Raw genomic sequence first — 24025 nt, 5'->3', positions numbered from 1 at the left:
GAACTCACCTTGCTCCTGCAGTGTTGTGCCTCATCTCTCTCCAGAGGCGGTGCAGGGCGGCGCATTCAGGAGCAACAAGGAGGGAAGGGGAGGGGCCGATGCTTTGCCCCCTGCCATCACTGCCCAGGAGGCTGTTGTAGCTGCACGAAAAGCCCCTGGTGGCCGCATTTGAGAAATGTTGTCCTAGAGACTACAATTTTCCATCTTAATTTAGCATTGGACTGAAAGATCTGCTCGGCTGGGACCTCATCTTACTCCATGTTTTGTGAAGTGCTGTGGGGTACTGTGCTAAGGGTCAACCTGTGCTCTCCCTGCCACCCTACCAGCAATCAATCCCAGGAGCACAGCGGGTGCTGCAGGCTATCATGTCCAAAACGTCTAGGCTGCTTCTGCAGTCTGTGCAGTGTGACTCATACCAGGAGTGGGGTATGAAAGGTCACCTCAAATGCCAGCTCTAATGGTGCAAATGTCTTCTCAGGTGTTTAAAAAAATAAGCTTTATTGGTGGCGTATGTTTGCATCTAAATGTGTGTAATATATCTGCATATGTACTGATGAAACATTATGAGCCATTGATTTTTTTTCAGTGATTCCATTGACTTCAACTGGTGTCAATCTGTGTGTCTGAAAGATACTGTAACATGTCACTCAGCTGTGTTTTCTTTGTTTCCCACGTTTTGTAACAGAAGCACATGGCTTGCTGTAGCATCCCCCACTTCTCCTGGTTCCTGGTCGTCTCTCGGCTCGTGGAGAATAAATGTAGTGTCCCATCAGCGGGGACTTTGCTCTTTTCCACTGTGGATCCAAGCATCAAAGTGACCTTCCCTCCTGGAGTCACAGAGGAGACTCGGAGCATCACATTGCAGGTGTGTGTGTGTGTGTGTACGCTAAAACTAAAATGCAAGCTCTGGTAGGACTGCTGGCGTGTGCTGGAGATGAGAGCAGGCAATAGGATAGATGCACTAAATGAGAAAGAAGGATGGGCCAAGCACCAGCCAGGGAACTGGGTCTGACTTGGGCTTCTTGTGGCTTTTAGGTACGTCACAGAGCCTCCCTGCCTCGGTTTCCCCTGCTGTGAAATGGACTGGGTCATTAGCTGTCTGGCAGGGGTTAGCACTCACATACGCCGTAGGTCAAGCATTGTAACTTGTTAAGGTTCTCCTAGCAAAATTTTTGGTGGCCTCAGAATGCAGCCACCTACTGTTGCTGGGGCTGCTATGTCCATTTTTCTGAAAAACGTAGTTAAGTTGAGGAAGAACAAATAAATCTGCACCCATACAAGTCCCAATCATTGTAATTGCAAGGTGGTTTTTTTGCAGACTCAATAATAACAACAACGTACAGTGGTCTCTAGTCTTTACTGGACTTAAACAGAATAGAAACACAAAGAAGGTGCTTTGCATGTTCTTGGTTTTTTGTTGCTCTCGTTTCTTTTGCTTTTTTTGTTTTGTTTAAGAATTGCTAGCTAGTAAGTCTGCTTCTGTGAAAAGTGATATTTGTATGATTGTTACTGTCACTTTTCACAGCCGCAGACTTGTTAGCTAGCTGGGAGAAGTAAAAAGTGATAGTAACAAGCATACAAATCGCTTTTCACAGCAGACTTACTCTGTCCTGGCAAGCTGGGGGACAAATTAAGCCTTGGATGGGGAGGTGGGTAGGGAGGCAGCTGGGGCCAGGGGTGATGAGGTGGATGATTCGGGGGCCAGGGGTGATGAGGGGGTTGGTGAGCCCAAAGCCCAGCGGCCGGAGCCTGCCGCCTGCCACCCCAGGGCTGAAGCCAGAAGACTGAGCCCCACCGCCCATGGGAGAAGGGGGAACTTATACTGACTGTCTGCTCCTCTGGTGTTTGTGGCTCCAGAGGGGGAAAGAGCCCATCCCCTCCTTGCAGACCCAGGAAGGGGCTGCTGCTTTGCTCCCTGCCCTCCAAATCACCACCCAGGAGGCTGTGGCTGTAAGAAAAGCCTCTGATGGCCACATGCTGGCATGACAGCTACATATGAGAAACGCTAGCACATCTTGCTGAGGTAGGGCCTGGTTTAACACCTAGTGGAGTCAATAGATGTTTGGTTGGGCCCCGAGTACCTCACTTCTCAGAGTGCTGAATGCCTGCAGCTGCCACTGACCACAGCTGGTGTGCTGGGTGCTGAGGAGTTTTGCAAATCATTGCCATAATGCATGAGTGCAATGTTCATCTTTTGGGTCTCCCGCCACATTCCCCAAGGCTTTGACCTTTCCAGGCTATGGGGCTGGGGACAAATGTATCTGGGACTTGTGGGACAGGGGAGTTGGCAAGACTAATCATAGAATATTAGGGTTGGAAGAGACCTCAGGAGGTCATCTAGTCCAATCCCCTGCTCAAAGAAGGACCAACACCAACTAAATCCTGTACCCTGTTTAAAAACAAACAAACCTGTGTCTCTCCCCTCTCCCATACAACCTTCCTTGATACAGTCCTGGCCCCTCTGTCCTTCTCTGGGGAAGGCTGAATGGGGTTCTGCTCAGAGCTTTGCTACCAAGGCGCTTGATAAGCCAGCAGGCAGCACTGTCAAGGGACATGCAGCTTTAGCCTCTTGCTTAGTATCCAAGAACAAAAAGCATGACGGACCAGCTCAGCAAGTGAGATTCAGAGGGTTAAACTTTACCCTTATTCTAACTCTGGAGCAGCCCCATTAAAATTAGTAAAAACCATGAGAAGTCTTTGTGACACCTTAGAGACTAACAAATTTATCTGGGCATAAGCTTTTGTTGGCTAAAACCCACTTCATCAGATGCCTGGAGTCAAAGTTAGTAGGGGTGGTCGTGGTAGCTGTTTGTTTAAATGTGTGACAGTAGCACCGAGAAGACTCAATCTGGCTCAGGGCCCTGTTTGCCAAGTTTACACCAGTATAACTCTGAGCAGAATGTGGTTCAGGGATTAGGATTCACACTCCCACTTGGTAGCCAGCCTGTGCCACTGAGTCAGGCCTGGCATTTGAGCAGTTGGGGCCTGTAACCATGCCTTCTTGGGTCACAAGTGAGAGCACCAAATTCAGGACAAACTGCTGAGAAATAGAGCAGATACACCCCAAGACTGGTGGCTAATCCCACATAGGATATACCAAACCAGCAACAAAAGTAAACTTCTGTTTCACGACACTGGCTAACAAGAAGTCATAAAAGCAGTTTCCTCAGGCATTCCAGTCTTTGTATTACCACCGAAAACATTAGACTTAGAGATGAGTGGTTCTTTAAAACCAATCTCTTCAAATGAAACATTCTTCTGATCCCAAAGGACCAGCCACACACCCAGGTCAAAATATAACTTAGATCTTACCGAAAAATCACACTGGTGCCAATCCTTTAGTATCTAAAATCTAAAGGTTTTTTCATGAAAAGAAAGAAAGGTGAGAATTAAAATTGGTTAGAGGAATCAAATACATATGATAAATGAACCTCCTTGGTTCAGGCTTGCAGCAGTGATGGAATAAACTGCTGGCTTGGTAAGTCATTGGAAATCATTCCAAATCATTGGAAAGTCTTCCATCCATTGGTTAAAATGCTCCCATTAGTATCGTCCATAGTCCAGAGGTTTGGGCAGAAAAGAGGCAAAATGGAGGAGTTTCCAGGGCCTTTTATCTCTTCTGCCATGTGGTGGGAATCCCATTGTTCTTACTGTTGAAAAGTACAGTAACAAGATGGTGGTTGTAGTCACATGGACAAGTCACATGTCCATGCATTTCACCTAGTCATTGCAGGAGGCCATTACCTATATTTCAGATGGAACGTCCACAGGACAGTTCATTCAGTGCAGATGGGCGTCTCCCATGGTCCACTGTCAGTTAAGTGTTTCTTGATGAGCCACTTAATTTGAATAGTCCCTTCAAGATGTGTAGGCTAAATACCTTGTGGGCATTACCCCAGGAGCAAACATTTGAAATCCAGGTATAGAGCCAATATTCATAACTTCAAATACAAAAATGATACATGCATACAGATAGCATAATCATAACCAGCAAATCATAATCTTTTCATAGACACCTCACTTGACAACCTTTGTGCAAGATTTGTTGCAAATATATAACAGTGGTTGCAACAGTGATCTATATGGTCATATTTTAATCAGATAACGTCACAGTGCCGTTGCCCTCTTTCTGCCTCAATGAACTCGGGTATTCAGACATTAAGCTGATTTGATTATTGTTCAACCACCAGGTGTTGCCAGTGTCGGCAGAGGAGTTGGCAGAGATCACTGAGGATCCACAGTCCAGAGCCAGTCCCCTGCTCTGCCTCTCCCAGAACTCCACTGTGGATTTCCTCAGGCCAGTTAAAATTCAGCTTCCGCTACCTCCAGGGGTCACAGGTTAGTATATTCCCAGAAATGCCAATGGAAAGCTTCTGTGCTTAAAATCCTCCTACTTGGTAGATTATCTTTCAATTTCCCCCAGGCAATTGATGTAATAAACCAAACTGTGAACAAATGGCACCTTTCAGCGTTTGTGGTTAGGAACATCAGGGTCCAATGCACAAAGCTTAGTACATAAGTAGTAGAAGAACTATAATAGGCTGCTAATATTTCCCACTGCTTTCTGGAGAGTGCTGGTGGGACAGGTCCTCTTTCGTCATAAAGGAATACTGACACCAGTGCCATCCCATGGAAACAAGATATTTCTCCCTTATTCCAGAGTAACCGATCAAAAGAGGTTGGGGAGGTGGGAAAACACTTATACTTTGCCACCCACAGAAAACACACTCTTTTTGATTTAATGCCTTCTGGCTCCCTAAATGCTTCCCAAACGTTCCATCCTGTTTAAATGCACAAAAGTAAATGAAAGCAACGGTAAGGTTGTAAATTTGGTGCCTGATTCTGATCTCAGTGTGAATCATGAGTGACTCCATTGGAGTTGCAAGTCGAGTCAGGCTTTCCAACCCTAGCAATTCAGGAAATGTGAAGATGTAGGTTCCAGCAGTGCGCGGAATACTGATTGATTATATTGTGAACCAACATCAGGGACTGACAAGCTGCTGTTTAGCTGTAACATTCGCCTAATAAAGGTAAAGCAAAATTGGACTGGGTACATCCTGGTGATGCTTGGGAAGTGGTCTTTTAATACAGGATCTGGACGAATAAGGGTGATCTCTGGTACATTTAACAATGTAGTCATCAAAAATATTATGGCTGTTTTGGATTCCCAGTTCCCATTGATTTTAAGCAGTGCTTTAATATATTTTGGAAATCTCAGCCCATCATGGCAGCCAGGCTTACAATGTCTATGCGCCAGTCTTCAATTGATGGTCATTTTTTTGGATTTCAATTTTTGTAGTACTAGCCTTTGAGCAATTATTAGTGCTCTGCTTAAGCCACAGGTTTTCAGGTGCTTCCAGTTAACGTCCATTTGGTTTAAAAGCACATGTTTAGCTGGGAACCCAATTTTGTTTCACTGGAAAAAATTAACTCTGCAATTAAGTTCTGCCCAAAACATACACATTCCCAGAGCACAGGGGTTAAATTAGCACCTCTTGAATCACAGCGCCAGCATTTGTCTGATTTAGAGTCTCCTGTTTTGAACAGTGGGAGAGTGATCCAAAGCCACCTCCTGTATGATTTTCTGCTGGATTAATCTTAAATGGAGGTTCAAGGAACAGTTTGAAGCACTGGCTAAAATTTGTTTCCATTGATGAGCAGACAGTAATTGGCCTAGTCCCTCCTCCAATCTATATTTAATTCAGATTTGCTGGCCAAGTGTGCATATCGTGTTGTGCCCTAGGTCTTGGCAATTGGAGTAATATTTGGAGATATGAGAGCAGTTCAGGAGGGTCAGAGGCATTGCAGGTATCGAAGGCCAAGCAGATGGGAGATGGCTTGTTTAAGATGGATATATTGCCACTCCTTCTTAGACTCTAGATTGAACCTTTCTTTTAATATTGATAGTCAAAATCCCTTTCCTAATCCAGACTCTCCAAATGATGGGAGTGCCTGCTAGAGTTTCAGGTTAGATAAAGACCAGAGATCCTGGTATGTAGAAGGGGATTGTTTTTAAATTCAGTAGACTTGCTACGCTGGGGATTTTTGCCTCCACAATAGCTGGTTATTGTTTTGTAGCGAATCGGTAGTAATGTGAGTGCAGCACCGTGGGAAAGGGAAAGAGGAAAAGGAGCAACCAATTCTGCTTCCAGCTGGGGCCAGTCTGGGGCTCGACAGCATGAGGGAAGGAGCCACTGTGCTGCATGGCTAAGAATGTTTTGCCTGGTGGTAAAGTTTAAAGTTGGGAAATCTCAAACTGCATGTTTTGACAGGGAGCTGTACTCTTTGCAAGGCTGCTTTAGTTTGTTACCAGCACCGCACAGGAAGGACCTGACCCTGTTGATTTTGGTAAAATAAAAGGGAGGACTATGGAAAAGGAGGGAATTCAGAATAAAAAGGCTCCTGAGAAGGGCATTCCTTTTAATTGTTTATTTTTCCCCCAAGGGGAGAAGTAGTGCCTGCCATCTATTTAAATTGCTTATTATTTGCATGGTTAATGGGGTGAGGTTATCCTTGACTATGTTTTTAATTTCCTTAGGGAATAGGACGCCAAGATAGCTGAGGTTTGTATGTTAACATCTACATGTCCCTATAGGAGAAGCCACTTACAACTAGATCTCATGGGATTGTCACTGCTTCGAACTTGTCCCAGTTTGTCCTGTAGCCATAGAATTTGCCAACGTTTATCATTTGTAGGGTGTTTGGAATGGATCTGGAATTTTTAATATCTAGGAGAATGTCATTGGCATATAGAAAGGTTGGGGTTTGTTTTGTTTTGTTTTTTTGTCTCCTGTGTCCCTGATTTTATCCCTTGAATCCTTTGGTGTTGCTAGTCTTAGAGGGACAGCATCTCCTTGCTCAGCCATCTTGGCTGCCAGAGGGTTGTCCAATAGCTTCTGCTTTGGGGGATTTTATGGAAAATCTGGAGATGGAGCAGCATCCATAAGGGTATTGAATTAAAAGAAGAGAGTTGTAGAATAATCTCTGAATATTCGATGCGGGGGCGGGGGGGAAGCGATTCCGTTGCCGATGATTGTGGACTTGAGGAGGTGAAGGGGGGCGAGCTGTAAAGCTATGCACCCACCATTTCCCCCACTCTAGAATTATTATTATTACAGTGTCACACGAGAACCCCAATTGAGATTGTGCTAGGCGCTGTCCAAATGAGCAATAGGAAAGACAGTTCTTGCCCAAGAGCGTTAACAACCTAGCTAGAAGCCGATTTGCAGCTTTTCCCAAAGCGCCTGTTGCTGTCTGCATGGGGTTATAACGTGGTCGCTGTTCACTGAGGCTCGAACTTCACTTCCGATAGCTTAGGGCAGGAAGTGAGGCCTAATGCAGCCAACTGAAATGGCACACAATGACAATTGCCTTGACAGTTTGTCTTTGGTTAAATGGATTTCTTGCTCAGAGGCATTTGTCTGGATGAGATGGGGGTGGTGTCTAGGAGGGGACCCTGGCAAATAGAGAAGTTTCGCTTGTCTAAGCGTATTAATTCCGGTTTCCGTTTGATCTGCCTTGGCTTTCTTGTTGTTTCTGTTAGCGTAGCGCACAACGGGCTGTGACGCTTCCAGGGGTACTCAGGGTTGTGAGACACTTCGCTTCCCCCTGCCCTTAGTGTGAGGAAACCTTGTCTGTACTTGCCATGGGTCAGCTCCCCAACTCTGTCAGCCACGGGCAACACAAGCACTTCCTTGTCAGCCCATGTGGGCTTTGCTGTCCCGCTGCAGGTTAGCAATAGGCACACACCAGCCCCTGAGTCCTCTGAGCTTCCCCCTGCAGCGTCCAACCCCTGTTCCACTGCAGAGACTCAGAATTCACAGATCCACTGCTCCCAAAGGAACAGTACCCCCCAGCTTGCCAATTACACCTCATCTCACAGCTCTGCTTACCACACAGCACGTACAGATGATTACAGTGAAAACAGGTACAAGTTTATTTAACACAGAGAAGAGAGTCACATGATAGCAAGTCTCCGCATAGTAGAAACAAGCAGTTGCCTATACAGTAAAATTATAACTCGCATTCTAGAACCTAGACTTATTTAACAGGTTACTTTTATGTCTTATAGAGCTAGACTCACCCCAAATCCTTCCAGTGTATTTTAGCCAGGCTTGGCTGCACCCTTCAGTTTGCCCCCTCAGTGAAAGATCCAGGGTGTACCTCTGAAACCCCAGTGATCTCTCCCTCACCGCGCCCCCTCCCCCTCCCCCCGATTCAGTCTTTACTTATAAACAGGATGTTCCCGATGCTGATTGTTTTTTTTGTTTGCTTGTTTTTTTCCCCTTGAGATTTTTTTTTCTTGTCAACTTCATGATCTCTTGATTAGCATTTGGCTCAGTCTGTAATTAGTTCTCCACTCAGACACGGACAATACACACATGACTAGACAGATACATTTCTTCCCTTCTGCCTGATAGGAGCACATTTATCACCTTCTGGTGACCTGTCGTAAGTTACATACCTTAGGACTGTATTTTTCAGTATGGATACATAACTCCTTTGTATATACATTCACAGTAATTAGGATGACCTTTGTGTTACTGGTTGTTGGTAGAGACTTCACATGCCACCCTTTGGCACTCTATTATGTAGACATCAGGCCCAGGGAAGCCCTTTTAAAATCGTAGGCACCTCCTGTGCCCCCTGCCAGTTGGCATCAAGAGGCCCCTGGGACACATGGGCCCCCGTCAGGATTGGGGCCTCTTTGTGCCAGGTGCTGTACAAACATTTAGGAGTCAGAGGTAGAAAAATACCTCTTAGGTCATGCAACCCATCGGCTTAGGAGGTAATTAAGTGGCTGACACATTAAGGCTAGGAGTCCCACTGGAATAACAAATCAGATATTCAGGGCTGGTCTTTTTCAAAGAAGTGGCCTGGCTGAGCTGGAATTTGGCATTTCCCAAAGGTAAGCAATTGTGGCTTTAAAAAAAAACAAACCACAACTCCCCTAAGGCTCCAGCTGCTTTGCACTTGGATTTGTAAGTGCAAAAAAAAATCCATGTTCATCTAAAACTAAACCGGCTTGTGTCTCTTGATCTTTAGGTCTCACCCTAGATCGCTCCAGGCTGCATCTTCTTCACGGCAACCTGCAAGCCCAAACCTGGGATGACATCACCAATCAGGTGGTGCTGGAGTTCACCCACCTCTACGCGCGGTTTGAAGTCACCCACTTCTCCTGGTGAGCTCTGACCCACTCACGGACAGTGTTTGAAGAAAAGGCTAGAAGGTGGATGGCTGCGCTTTCCCCCAGACCAGGGGCTGTGCTGTTGCTGTTGCCAGTTTCCCTTCCAGCCCCCAGCACCTTGCCAGGGTTGGTCTTTCCCCTTAAGAAGGATGGAATGCCGAAGCTTTATACCTCCGGTTAATATTCCCAATTCCTCAGTGCACAGTACAGCTGCACTGAAAAAAAAGCTTGCTTCTGTGTCCCGGGCGGTTTCTATTTCTCCTCACTTCACATCCCACCAGATTGCATTGAGCAGATTTGTGGTTGCCCTTGTAGGCCAGGTAGCTTTAAAGAGGCCATGCTCAAGTGAGTACATTCCCACTCAGAACCTAAATCCATTCAACAGTGAGGTTCCCGTCCACCACTCCTCCCAGCTGCCGGAATCCTTCCCTCTTCCATAGGCTGCTGATGCAACCCTTCCCCCTCACTGGTAAGTTCTCTCGCTCAGTCTTGGGCTGGGAATCTGCTTTTTGGAGGATAACCTGTGTCAAGCGGACAGGATGGTGCCTTCAACTCAGCTCCCTCGAAATCCAGATTTTCCTAATTTTTGCCTTTCCCCTTCGATAGAAAGGAAGCGTCACTTTAAGGTCCACCCCTTCAGGTTCCCGTCCTTGCCCTTGGCTTCTCTGCTGGCAGATGGATCCCTCCCTCATTTGCTTCCTTCCCCAGGTACTGGCTGTGGTATACTACGAAGACCTACATCGGTGGCATCGCCAGGAAGGTGTACGAGAGGCTACGCTTGTACCAGGTGAATTTCATAGCGCTGCAGAGGAAGAAGGACCCCGAGCAAGTCTTGCTGCAGTGTGTCCCTAAGCACAAGGTACTGCACGCGCTGCCCTTCCAAGGGTCCTCAATCCAGAGCCATTGGAGAGGGGGCGATGGGAGCAATTGTGCCTGGCATATTCACCAAATGTCCCTGCCCTTTTAGCCCTCGGCTGTTTGATTGATTGAGGGTTCCTGTTGCAATGGTGGTTTTTGCACCAGGGACACTGGCCCGCTGGGAAGTGGACAGAGCTATAGCGTATTTCACAAAGCTGTTTGGTGCAACGATCACCAGTCTAGTTCAGCCTGGCGACTGAATGGTGAAAGCTGTACTGTCCCGTTATAATCCCCTGGGCTGGCTGGTCCCACTTGTGTGTAATTCTTGTGTTCCAGTATTGACATAAAACACATTCATAAACACCGGAAGGGAAACTTCAAGCCTTGGGCGTCAGGGGTGAAATCCTGGTGCCACTGAAGCCAAAACGGGAGTCTTGCTATTTTAGCTTCACTGAAGCCAGGATTTCACCCCCGGAAGTTCGTCCCAGAGGGTTCACTGGTAGGATAGTCCAAATCCATGTGCAGGGTGAGAGAGGCCGCACAGCGTTAGCCTCACTCAAACTGCCTTTGAGAAGTAAGAGCTCATAGTCTTTGGGTATTTGCATGCTGCTGCCCCAGGATGAGGCTTTCAGCAGAGAGACAACACATTTAGGCTGTGTCCTGGCCTCAGCTACGTGGCATTGCAGCACAGGAGTTGTGTGGAAAATATCTCCCCACGACTAAATGTTGGGGGGAAAAGAGAGGGAATAACTTCTTGGTTTTGAAGGGTTACTGACAGGTTACAATTAATCTGCTCTAACACCCAGACACTGAAGTGGCTAATGATGCCGAAGGAATTTTCAACCTCTGATGGCAGCATTATTGTGGTCACGTTGGTCCCAGGATATGTGAGAGACAAAGTAGGCGTGGTAATATCCTTTATTGGACCAACTTCTGTGGGTGAAAGGTACAAGCCTTTGAGCTACTCAGAGTTCTTCTTCAGGTCTGGGGAAGAAAGTCGAGAGAGTCTGAGCTAAATAGAAGTTTGGCCCAACTTGTATTTAGCTTAGACACTCTGCTTCCTTCCCCAGAGCTGAAAATGGAATTAGACCAGATAGTTTACAACTGATAGGCTTCAGCACCCTGCTAGTGTAAGAAAAGGAGGGCCAGCTAGACTTGGGCAGTACCATGCACTCTGGCACTAGGCCAGCACGGGCTGGAACAGTTCAGTCCATGCTGGTATTTAGTCCTGCTGACAGCAAGGCTAACATAAATAGTTGTTTCTCCCCCACCACAAACAGCGGAGCATATTTGTGTGCCTGGACACCATGTGTTTTATAAGCATGCCATGGGAGCCACATGATTCTTAGCTACCATCACTTTTTAATGACAGATTAGACCTTTAGGGGAATTGTGCGGTTTTGTTTTGTTTTTTTGTTTTTTCTCTTGGAAAAATAAACTCTTTGAATTGAAAGTGCAAGAGAAAAATTTCTTGGACCCTTTTTGGGGGTTGGGGGAGGGGTTGTGAATGTGCAAAGCCTAAACAGACCCCCATGTTGCTTTCATCCCTGATAGGTCGATCCTGTTCTGGGAAAGCTTCATGACCGCTACCAGGGCCCGGAGCCCTCTGACATTGTGGAGTTGTTTGAGGGAGAGCAGTTCTTTGCAGCCTTCGAGCGAGGCATCAACATCGATGCCGGTATGGCAGAGCCCTCTTGTCCAATCTGCTCTTTCTTTCCTCCGTCCGTTTCGCCTTCAGTTCCCTCCCAGCAGCTGCTGCTCTATTCTGTATTCGCTTAGCGCAGTGGTCCCCAATGCAGTGCCTGTGGGTGCCACGGCGCCCGCCAGGGCATTTTTGTGCATCCGCAGGACACCCCACCGACAAAATGCCACCGACAGAGAACCGCCTGCTGAAATGCCACAGAGAAGCATTGCCGCTTCTTGGCGGCATTCTGGCGGTCGGTTCTCTGGTGGCACACTCATCTGGCAAGGTGTCCGGCGCCCGCCACAGTCTTCTGGGAGTAGCAATAGGCAGTTCCCACAGAAAGGTTGGGAACCACTGGCTTAGCAGATTTGGCAAACGGAGCATAGCACTGCTGCCTGTGCTGATCAACTGATGGGCAATGCAGCAGTCCTTCTGCTCTCTGGAGACAGAGTGAGAGGCCGGCAGGACATGTTTTTGGTAGTGAATTCTCCCTATGGAATTGCTGCTTCCAGGACCATGCTGGACTCTGCTCTCTTCATAGCAAACCACAACAACCCCCAGAGGGGTACAGTCTAGTACAGTGTATTTATTCCGTAGGTAAGCTGAGTACATGACCTGTGTACTCCGAGCACACGCTAGCTGATCTAACAAGTCTCATCCATTTCTGATGTAGTCTACGTACAAAGCCATTTCTATGGGGAGAAAGCCCTTGGAACGGTCCAGCCCAGAGAACTCCCTGTGTGGAGTTTAATGCCTATCTGTCTTGTTGGCCATTCTCATTTTACCTCCCTCTCTCACGAACTCAGCTTACAGGGGGTGGGACCAAAACCATAAGACTATATCCTGGGGCAGCCAGGTGGGAAGGGATGTCACAGCTGCACTCTGAGCCTCCTCCTGATCTCTAATACCCTGGTGTAATTCCACTGTGACTGTGACATCAAAGACAATAGTCCCTCTCAGTTGGCCCTGGGGAAGATGAACCCAGAATTGGACCCTTTACCGCTGACTCACACAGGACTCTGTAGCCTAGTCTCAGGGCACCAGGAACCCTCACCTACCCTTTGTCACAGGTATTTGGCAGGATGGTACAGTCCTAAGGGGGGGAGGGATAGCTCAGTGGTTTGAGCATTGGCCTGCTAAACCCAGGGTTGTGAATTCAATCCTTGAGGGGGCCATTTAGGGATCTGGGGCAAAAATTGAGGATTGGTCCTGCTTTGAGCAGGGAGTTGGACAAGATGATCTCCTGAGGTCCCTTCCAACTCTGATATTCTATGATTCTAAGGCAACATATGCAGCATTACTTTTTCCTTTATCCCTACTCATATCTCTCTCCCCCCCACCACCCCTTTTAAGGAAATGTAAAAGAGACGGATGGTTTATTTTGTGTAAACAGGAGTCACTTTCCAGCTGGTTCCCCCTGCTCATTAGTGATCCGTTCCTGGGTAGGACAGATGCAATATTTAACCTCAACATCTTCCCCTCCCTTTGCACTCTTTGCAACTCCTCTTCCTCCGGTGGCTGGTTTCCTTTTGCTTCTGCATGATCTGCTTCCTCCATGGTCACGGGTGGCAGCCCTGTCCCAGAATGGGACGAGCCAGAAAACAGGGAGAAGTGGGTTCTGGTCTGGGAAGCTGCTGATGTAGCCCTTGCCTAGGAGTAGGAAGGTTTTCTGTACATTGATCGATTGATTGGTTTTCCCTGGCTCCGCTCAGACCGCCCAGACTGCGTGGATGGACGGATCTCCTTCATCTTTTACTCCCACTTGAAGAACATGAAGGAAATCTATGTGACTGCTGAAGTGGACAGGAAAGGCCAAGCTGTGAAAGGGCAGGTGAGTTTCTGGGGATAGTGCTCACCAGCCCAAGAGCCTCATTTTCTTTTTTCGCAGTCCTCGCCTTTCCTTTGCTGCAGCGCCCGAGCCTTGAGTATGTCAGTGAATCGAGTTTCTGTTTTTCCTCACCAGAGACTGACCCGTAAAATAAGCCCACAGGAGAGTGTGGCTTGAATATGAATGGTCACCTATCACCCAGGCTGGTGCCCAGAGTTATGAGTTAACTCTTGGCCTATTAGCAGTAAGGGAGAGGGGGCTGGACGCTGTGGTGGATCCTTGTATTATTGCCAGTGGCACCCACTCAATCAAACTGCAGATGGCACGCCAAGTGGGGAATGTGTGGTCTCCTGTAGGGACTGGGTGGGAAACTTCTTACATAATCCTTGCCAAATAGAAAACAAGCTGCATAGATAGACATGGCCGTTGAAATGGCCTCTAGGTCTTACTCTGTGATCTCGCCTGCTTGTGAAGGTCTCCTTCTATCGTGGCGAAGTTCCAGACAATGTCCCTGAAGATGCCACCAAGAAGAGGAAAGGGCCCGATTCCCACTGGCTGGCTACTCTGCCAATCAAACTGCCTGTGAGTTACTTGGTCACCTACGGGGAAGCCTAACATAGATGGGGAAATATTTGTGTCTGTCTGCTAAACTGAAGTCTCCCATGCTTCGCCCTGAAAAGAGTGGGATGGCCTACAGCCGGAGGTGTCGTCTGCAGAAACTGCATGGTGGGAAATGAAGAATTTCTTTTCCTTTGAAAAGGGGGAGCGTGTGCGCATGCAGCCATGTGACCGTCAGGGTGGAGGAGCGAATAGCTGTGCGCGTGCTTTCACGTGTCTGAAGCGTGAGGGACAGGGTGCTGGTGGTGAGATCACTGGAAGGTGACCAGGCACAATTGCTTTTGGGAGTGAAGCTCTTGTAAATGGCCATGGGCACTTTCTGTGGGTATTTTCCCACCACTGTGAGAGAGCTCCCCCTCCTCCCCAAGGAAGTGTGTAACTGGAAGTGTTCCCCATCTCTCTCTAGTTTATCCACCTTCCCGTCCTGTTCCCTTTTGCACCGTTCTGAGCTGGCACTGATGCAATGAAATGTTGTGGAGGACAGATTGTTGCTCTGAGTGAATGAGGGAGCTCAATGAGGAGGAAACTGGTTAGACCTGAGCACAGTTTCTGTCTTGCATATGAATACCCCAGTGATGGGTATTGTTGGGAAGGTGGATTTTTCCAGTGCATGGCAGCTCAAAGGCATTTTGATTAAACCGTTGTGTTGAAGTGTGCTGGAATGAGCCAGGGGTGCCTTAAAGGGACCTGGCTGGCCAAGCTGTGTCATGGCAAGTTTTATTTCTCTTGAGCTGGCTCGAACCAGTAAATATTGTTGTCTTTCTTTGAACATCACCGTAAGGCTTACCCCAGAGCAAGCACTGTGGACTGCAGTCCCACTTCTGGTACATGCACAGCCTTGGTTTGGGGCCTAGAGTAAGAGCTCCCTGAAGGCTGAGGGACATGTACTCGGGGAAACAACTGGTAATGAAAAGGGAATCTCCAAAGACAGGGCAAGGAAGGATTTCCTGCTTCAGGCTGTGATTGTGGGTGCTGAGCATCCATGGCTCTCACTGGAGTCCGCTAAACAGTGGGTGGTCAGCACTTCACACAACTGGGTCCCTAGAGTCCACGTTAAATCTACTTCCCCAAGGTGCAAAGAGGTAAAGTTCAACTAAATGACTTGGCACTGCCCCTTTAAAAGGAAATCATTCCAGCCAGGAGTACTTCTGTCACTCTCTCTCCCATCAAACAGAAACTGAAATCCCGCTCAGGTGAGCATTCAGAGCCCAAGAATGGCTTCTCCTTCCCTCCTCTGAACCTGGGGAATGCCGAGACCGGCTACCTGACACAAGCTAATCTACTTGGCATTGCTGGGCGCATTGGAGCTGACTGGCAAACCATTGGCTTGAACCTGGGGCTACCCTATCAGCAGATAGAACGAATAGGATACAACCACAGGTGAGCCATGTGTGCAGAGATTGATATGGTGGCCCCATGGACCAACACATTTCCAGGGTAGGAATATCTCCATTAGGGCTGGTGGGAAAATTGGGGTTTTGACTAAAAAAAAGTCACAAAATGTTTTGTTTTTGTTTTAAAAACCTAAAATATTTTGTCTGAAAACTGAAATATGTCAGTTTGGAAATGCTCCCATAGTGTCTCACGGGAATTGTAGTTTGGGTGCCTCCTATGCCCTATCTCTATGGGCAGGGCTGCCCGGCAGGATAATATCTCCCATCATGGTTAGGGATTCCCATGATGCACTACCCCATCTCTCCAAGAATGGAGACTCTGGTGCATCCTGGGAGATGTAGTCTGACCAGGGAGTTGATGCTGTTGACAAGAATGGGAACTTGAGGCACTGTGGCAGTATTTTCATATCAAAATAATTTAGTTTTCAGCTGAAAACTAAGGGTTGGGTAGTGAGTCCCACTGAGTCATCTTACTGTGGCATGATGGCACTTTCTGGAGTTCGGACCCAGTCACAGATTCAAGTAAATGCCGTGAGGGATGGTGGGTTTGTTATTTCTGTGCTTCTTGCTCTCCTCAGGGAGGACCTGGATAGTCAGATCCTGAACATGCTCTTCTCCTGGGCTCAGCAAAACTCTGACGACCAAAACTGCGTGGAGAAGCTGATCACAGCCATGAAGGAGAGCGGCCGCCAGGACGTTGCAGACGAGATTGAAACTGTCATCGAACTGGGAAGGCAGAAATACAGGGCGTCCATCCGCCGGGTGGGCCTGGACCAGGAGAGCAGCGCTGAAGACTCCACAATAGCCATGGTGTAGCAGCCAGCAGAAGGAACTCTGCTTCTTACTGTGGTGATCCCTCCCCTGTGCATTAGGTGGCATGGCTGCATGGGGACCTGCCAACTGATCCACATGCCACCACCTGCCATGGGAGCTGGGAGGCACCAGCTGGATTGTGATCATCCACTACTAACCCACCATGCTCTGCGAAGGGTATGCTAATGTGTGACTTCTGTTAAGTCCGTATGTGCCAACTTCCTAGTGTGTGGGAAAGGCTGGTGAGTCCCGAGTTCAGGCCCTCTGGCTTTAGGTGTTAGGGACGTGGAGAAATTCAGAGCAGTTAAATAATGGAGAACACTGCTTTTAATAATGTTGCTGTAATAGATATTTATATATAATTTATGCCTAAACCTATGTTCTGCTAATGATTTGGGATCTAAACATTCCCCACCACATCTCTTCTTTCAGCATTTCTGTAGGGACAGATTCAGTTGTGTTCTGGTGTTTGATGTAAAACTTAATGGGGGAATCCCACTATACGAGCTTGTGCTGTGATCCTCGCAGATCTCCAAGCAAAGGTTGGGTCAGTAGTTGACTGGGAGACCTCCAGCTGTCTATTTTAGGTACCTATATGGTCCCCATTACCATCGTATCTGAGCACTTCACAGTCTTTAGCGTGGGAAATTTAGAAACATTTTCCTTTCCCCTATGTTTCCTGTGAAAACAGTTTTGTCTTTTTCCTTCCACAAACAAACAAACAAACCCTGAAAGAGAATTGTTTTTTGTGGGGAGGGAGGGGAATGTTGGTGTTTGGGTAGTTTGCTTTTTTTCGTTGGTAGAAATTTTCCACTCTTTCTAATTTCTTGTTTTGTTCAAAAACCATTTTGCAATTATTACTTTTTAAAAACAATTTTTTTTTTTTTTGCCCAACTCTAGACCTCTGTGGGGCTGGAGGTCTTTTGGATGAGACATAAAACCTAGCCGCTCTTGACCGTAGGTTCCATTTTACTTTCTGCAGTGAATTAAGAGGTTGAACCCATTGTGTTGGCCAAATGCCAATTTGGATTCTAAGTTGCCTCTTTAAAGTTTCCCAGCAGTTTCAAGTGGATACTGTGTTCTTCACTTCCTCTCTTAAACTGTTTGTGCGGTGGGATTCTGCAGTAGTGGGCGGCAGGTGAGGTTCAGCTCAGAGGTCACAGCACTCACTCCTGTGTATAGTTTTCAAAGCACTTGGGATGAAAAGCACAATATTCATGTGGCATTTTAAGAGCTGATCAGGTCAGCTGCAGGACAGAGCCATTGTGGGATCTGGACGGAATGGTGCTGACCTCACCTTTAACCTTCCTAATCTGAGTATCCTGTAAATGAGAATTCCCTATTGACTTTCCCTGCTCTCCAACCCATCTCATAATTGGCCTGAAATAAAGACAATGGGAGTCTTTCCATGGACTCCCCAAAAGCCACTGGAATCCCTCTTTTATTACGGATGCTCCTTAGGAGACTGACGTGAATGGCATATACTGAATCTTGGGAGCAATACTTGAAGGGATACCGTCAACTTGAAAAATCACATTTCTGTCTAAAAATCTTATACCTACTATGACCATTGCAGCTGGAAGAAGTTAGCAAAAACCAGAGTGGTCTACCTGACACTAGTCAGGAAGACTTGATTTAATCATGGTTTTCTACATAAAAGTGCATTCTTGTTGTAACCTTAATACATATTCTTCGCAACTCAGAGATAGATGTAGATTTCATTTTTAGAAGGTACACACTATACATTTTTAAACTGATTTATTTTGAAAACTTTTCAGATTAGTTTTACAGCTATATCAGAAAATGAATGATTGTTTGGTTATTTCATTTGTCAAAGGTAATTGAAGTGAACTATCTCCAATTCAACAGGTTGATCATTAATATTTGGAGGATTTTCTTCCCATGCCGAAGGAGGAGGAGAACATCACATTTAAATTGTTTTATTTAACTAAAACAACAACATTAAGTGTTCTGAATTTTTTCTTCAACAGCACACACACATATTTTAACAAAACAAGCATATGTCCCTCGCTTCTCACATTTATCTCCAAACTTCTTCTCCTTGTCCAGATCTGTTCCACCCCCAACAATCTCCTAGTCATTGACCTTTTTTAAACTTTGCACTTTTAGAGAGGAGTAAGGGATTGACTCTGTGTACACAAATTTGCAGAGGGACAATATTGTTGAGGTCTTTTTTTCTCACCTCTATTTATTTATTTTAAACCATTTTTGCTGTTAACAAGCATATTACCTCTGGAGACACAAATCCACAGTCTGATAACTGCAAAACTAAGCATCTCTGATGGTATCTTCTAGAATGAGCACTGAGTCCCATTGGTCGATAGAAAGATTAACCTAAATGATCTATACAGAAGCCTGTGGAACCCCATAAGATTGGGTCCCTAATCCATGAACTATTGGAACTCATTTACAAAACTTTTCTTAAACATTACATGAATATATTGTCTCATACTATAGAATTAGAATTAATAATTCCTATTTGATGATGAGATACTTTTAATTAAGATATCTTTGCACTATAATGTATCTTTAGATAGTTTTTTTTTTTTTCCCCCTCAAAAAGCATTTTATCAAAAAAATCCGATTTTAAATAAAAACTTATTAAAAAAAATCATTGATTTTTATCCATCTTGGCAAAAACCAGTGATTTCTCTGGGGGGAAGGTTTTCAGCCTATTTACTTTGTGCATCATCACTTCTACTGATTACACCTCAGAGTCGGTTTGATTTGCTGAGAAGACTTATAAATAAATATTGACAAGGAAGCAGAAAAACCCTTGATCTTTTCCTTCAAAAAAAAAAAAAAAAAAAAAAAAAAATTTTTTAAAATCTCCTTAAATATATTGAGTGCTAAAGTTTAAATCAGTGGGAATTAGGAGGAAACTTCCCCTATGGTGAAGATATTCCATAATTGTCCACTTGTGTTTCTTGTATCTTTCTGAAGCAGCTGATACTAGCCAGTGTCAGAGTCAGGATGGTGGGCTAGGTAGCCCAGTGGCTTGATGTGATATGATCAATGCTACATTATTCTATAGAAATTGGAATTTAGTTGTCGTTTGGTGTTATTTGTATTAAGTAGCACTTAGGCCCCAACTGAGATTAAGTACTGTACAAACTCATAAGAAGAGCTTACAAGCTACACAGAGAAGAGGCGGGAGAGGAAACAGGCATAGAGAGAGGAAGTGATTTGCCCAAGGTCACACAGCTGGACCGTGGGAGACATGGGAATAGACCCCAGGTATCGGGGCACTAGGCCGGGAACTGTCTGCTCGACAACACTGCCTGCAAGTTCTCATTTGTTAAGTTCAAGTTTACAGTGCCGCTTTAAAACTTATTTCTTCTTCGAGTAGTGTCCCTGTGGGTGCTTCGCTTCACTTCAGGTGCACATGTGCCTCTCAAGCCCTTGATTGGAGATTTTCAGTTAGCAGTGTCCATTTGGCCCGTGCATGCGCCCTATGCTTCCTCATGCCAGAAACCGAGGCTTTATGGGGGGGTGTGAACTGCCCTCAGTTCCTTCTCAGTCACCTTGCCCTGAGAGGGAGTCTGGTGTACCCGCCTTGAGTGTGCCTTTGCTCTTCTAATATATCTGTAGTGATAGTTTATCTAGTTAGTTAGTTAGCATAGTTACAGATAGTCGGTAGAGGATTGTTTTACTCCTTTCTTACCCTTTGGGGAGACTTATTTTTTCCTGGCAGGGCATAGCTGGCTTGCCAGGTTTCAAATGTAGCCTCTCAGCAGGAGAGGCAACATCCCTGTGAGCGACGGCCGCTCTAAGGGTGTCCATTGCTTGGCGGAGTCCCACATCTCCCAGAAATACAACTTAGGCCTCGCCCTCAAATGCAGGGCAGGGAAAACCAGAAAGATTTAAACTGACTGTTACTGATGGATCGCTCCCTTCAGCTAGCTTCTGAGTAAGGTCAGAAATCACCCCACTCCCCACACCAATGTACATCTGTCTCTGGACAGATCTAACACTGCTTCTCCCTCAGCACAGGCTTCCCCTAAGAAAGGGAAGACTTTGGAGGCTTCAGGGAAGGCTCCAGAAAGAGGAGCGTGGAGACTCTCCTCAAGGAGCCAGCTCCAAGAAAGTCCAGGTCCCTGGCGAGATCTAGGGTCTCTGGACCCTCAACTTCTTTACTTGATACCGTTAAGTCAAAGGACTCTGCAGCCCTGCGAGTACTCGAGGAAAAGTCCCAGCGCACAAAGGAGAGACACTGCTGTGTTAGGGCCTCGGTACCTCCTACAGCAAGGAGAGCAAGAATAGACACTTGGGACTGGCACCATTGAATTCAGCCCAGCCTTTGGGACCCATGCATGCAGCACCCTCGGCACCAAGCAAGGGGCAGTGCCAGATACCATCAGCAGTACTGTTGGCTTCAGCAACCATGGTCATGGCTACTGCGTTGGTAGTGATCCCCTATTCAATAGCACAGGAGCTCAGATATAATAAGGACCTCTTGATAACAGAAGAACTGGAGTCTCCACGCTTCATGGGTACCAAGCATCTCTGGGTACAGAGACCCTGATCTCTGGGCTGCCATCCTCTAGCACTGCAAGACTCCCCTCCATTTTGTGCAGGTGCTCTTCCTCTGGATGAGATGGAGGAGGATGAAGGAGTCTTCCAGTTGGCTTCCTCTATTCAGAGTTCTAACATATTCCCATTTTCTGAAAGGCATAGGGAACATTGAGCTCATTATCAAGGGTGGTGGAACCAACCTTGCATACAACCCCCAGGAATCTGTACTAGGACCAGTGCTATTCAACCTATTCATAAATGATCTGGGAAAAGTGGCAAGCAGTGAGGTGGCAAATTTTGCCGACAATACAAAATTACTCAAGATAGTTAAGTCTAAAGCAGCCTGCAACGAGTTACAAAGGGATCTCACAAAACTGGGTGACCGGGCAATAACCTTGCATTTATCGACATTTAATTTCATCTGCCAAGTAATGAACACTGGAAAACATAATCCCAACTCCTTCTACAAAGTGATGGGGTCTAATTTCGCTGTTACCACTCAAAAAAGAGATCTTGGAGTCATTGTGGATAGTTCTCCGAAAACATCTGCTCAATGTGCAGCAGCAGTCAAAAAAGCGAACATGTGGTTCACCCACACCTTGAATACTGCATGCAGTTCTGGTCGCCCCATCTCAAAAATGATATATTGGAATTGGAAAAGGTGCAGAGAAGGGCAACCAAAACGATGAGGGGGATGGAACAGCTTCCATAGGAGGAGAGATTAAAAAGACTGGGACTTTTCAGCTTAGAAAAGGGGAGACTAAGAGGGGGTATGATAGAGGTCTATAAAATCATGACTGGTGTGGAGAAAGTGAACAAGGAAGTATTCTTTGTCCCTTCACATATGCAAGAACCACTGGTCACCCAAAGAAATTAATAGGGAGCAGGTTTAAAACAAACAAAAGGAAGTATTTCTTCATTCAACCCCATCAACCTGTGGAACTTGTTGTCAGGGAATGTTGTGAAGGCCTAACTATAATGGGGTTCAAAAAAGAACTAGATAAGTTCTTGGAGGAAAGGTCCATCAATGGTTATTAGCCAAGATGGTCAGGGATGCAACCCCATGCTCTGGGGCATCCCTAGCCTCTGATTGCCAGAGGCTGGGAGTGGATGATGGGGGCTGGATCGCTGGATAATTGCCCTGTTCTGTTCATTCCCTCTGAAGCACCTGGCATTGGCCACTGTCAGAAGACAGGATACTGGGCTAGATGGACCATGAGTCTGACCCAGTATGGCTGTTCTTGTGTTCTAGAACCAGCGCGGGACTCGGTTTTGCAGTACTATCTTCAGTTCTGCACTCTGTTCTGAAACTCCTCCTCCAAGCCGTCTCGCCAGATGGAAGTCACCTGGAGTGGAGCACCCATAAGGACACTCCTCAAAGAAGAGGTCACTCGCTTTTGTGCAGTAACTGTGGTTCTTTGAGATGTGTGTCTCTCTATATGGGTGCTCCACTACCCACCCTCCACCCCCTCCCCTTTCCCTCTTCTTTGGACTGTTCTTTAGGGGATGTCTGGGTGGAGAAGGAATCAAGGGCAGTTCGCTCGCACACCCCTGTAGAGCCTCAGTATCCAGCACAAGGAGGCATAGGGCGCGTGCATGGGCCGAATGGACACCGCTCACTGAAAATCTTCGATCAAGGGCTCGAGGGCTGTATGCACACCTCTAGTGGAGCACTTACTGGGGGACACGTCTCGAAGGACCAGAGTTACTGGACTATATGAGTAACCTCGTCTTCCTGTCAGTTTTGTAATATGTCGTGTGTCATTTTTGTCGGTTCTGGGGAGTTACTGTTCTTTGCTCCAGCTTTGGAGTGATGCACTTTGGCACATGGCCCTAATTTGTAATAAAAGAAACTTTAATCATGTTGTATCTTGTAAGTACGTGATGTGAAACAACTCCGCATGGGCTGCAGTATATATAGCAGCTAATCACGTAAGGACTTAGACTAGTCTATCTCACAAGTCTGTTCTGGAGAAGGCACGCTAAGGCCCTGTCTGTGCTATAGACAAACCGTTGCATTGTGGGATCTGGTTACGACATGACTTTGTCTTGTAGAGGTGAGTGAGCTATGCTTTGGCTATGTTCCTAGTCTGCGTTACAGCCCAAAGGCTGTCACATGTTTCAGGAACCCTGTTAAGTATTATTCAATCCCGTCCCTGTAATAGGTTTGTCTTCACTAGGAAAATTAGGTAGTGTTAGAACATGATTTTGATGAGTTGTGGTAACCAGCATGATGCTAAGTCCCTCTTAGCAGTCAGTATAGACAGGGCTGAGTTGTGGTGAGTAAACCCTGCTGAAACAACCTTAAACCCAACTCCTTCCTGTGTACGCTGGTTGTTAAATCTATTCTATTTAGGTTCTTATACCACCTTTTCCCTGTAAGTATCTGAGCATCTTCCGGTTGTACACTAACCACCGTGATTAATGTCTGTCATGTGTGGTTCATTTTGTCTCCCATCCCCACAACCTGAGTTATTTGTGTCACCCCTGTGTGTTGCTAGGACTTCTGGAGTCACATCCCATGTTTTTTGTGCTGCAGTGAGCTGAGCTGTTCCTACGATACTTTTCCAGTGAATTGTGGGAGACTTTGTCTGTCGTATTGGGCACACGGGAATCGTGTAAAGGGCACTGGAGGATTATTGGCACTTAAGTGACAGCCTGCATCCTCATTGCAAAGCAGGTGGGTTGCTTGCTTGAGGGAAAACAGAACCTGAGGTCTAATGAACCAAGGCCTTCCCCCCTTCCCGGCACATGCCAGCCTCTCCAGCTTTAAAGCACCACTAAATTCAGGTGAGAAGCTGTGTGTGTTTGGATGGGAGGTGGGGTTAGAAGTAATCTTCAAGCAATAGCCTGGGTTAACTATAATGAAAATATCCCCTGTAAGAACCGAACCATATTGAGGGACCATTAGGTCCTGAGGTTATTATGTGGGGGTCACGAGCGGTCAGCCTCCACCCCCAAACCTCGCTTTCCTTCCAGCATTTATAATAAATATAAAAATGTGGTTTTTAATTTAGAAGGAGGAGGGGATCACACTCAGAGGCTTGCTGTGTGAAAGGGGTCACCAATGCAGAAGCTTGAGAATCACTGCATAGCTAATCCTTTAA

The 24025-nt window shown here is 46.4% G+C and overlaps 1 protein-coding gene across 4 annotated transcripts in view; it reads left to right on the top strand.

The window, feature by feature from the left end:
- The window catches only part of PIDD1 (p53-induced death domain protein 1), a 29905-nt gene extending 10736 nt beyond the window's left edge, over positions 1 to 19169 (top strand). For 3 of the 4 annotated variants that reach the window (XM_077818234.1, XM_077818232.1, XM_077818233.1), the window contains 9 exons: positions 686 to 865; positions 4191 to 4338; positions 9046 to 9181; positions 9896 to 10046; positions 11600 to 11723; positions 13442 to 13560; positions 14032 to 14139; positions 15350 to 15555; positions 16148 to 16756. In XM_077818234.1, coding sequence (XP_077674360.1) covers positions 686 to 865; positions 4191 to 4338; positions 9046 to 9181; positions 9896 to 10046; positions 11600 to 11723; positions 13442 to 13560; positions 14032 to 14139; positions 15350 to 15555; positions 16148 to 16385 — 1410 coding nt within the window. In that variant the 3' untranslated portion in view covers positions 16386 to 16756. Of the gene's footprint in view, positions 1 to 685; positions 866 to 4190; positions 4339 to 9045; positions 9182 to 9895; positions 10047 to 11599; positions 11724 to 13441; positions 13561 to 14031; positions 14140 to 15349; positions 15556 to 16147; positions 16757 to 18251 lie in introns of those variants that run through there. The other variant, XR_013346317.1, reaches the window with a different exon arrangement.
- The last annotated feature ends 4856 nt before the right edge of the window (positions 19170 to 24025 follow it).

This window comes from Eretmochelys imbricata, chromosome 6, assembly GCF_965152235.1.
Source record: "Eretmochelys imbricata isolate rEreImb1 chromosome 6, rEreImb1.hap1, whole genome shotgun sequence".
In the NCBI taxonomy this organism is placed as follows: Eukaryota; Metazoa; Chordata; order Testudines; family Cheloniidae; genus Eretmochelys; species Eretmochelys imbricata.
The sequence above is the reverse complement of the archived record's forward strand: the minus strand, read 5'-3'. Positions and strand labels throughout refer to the sequence as shown.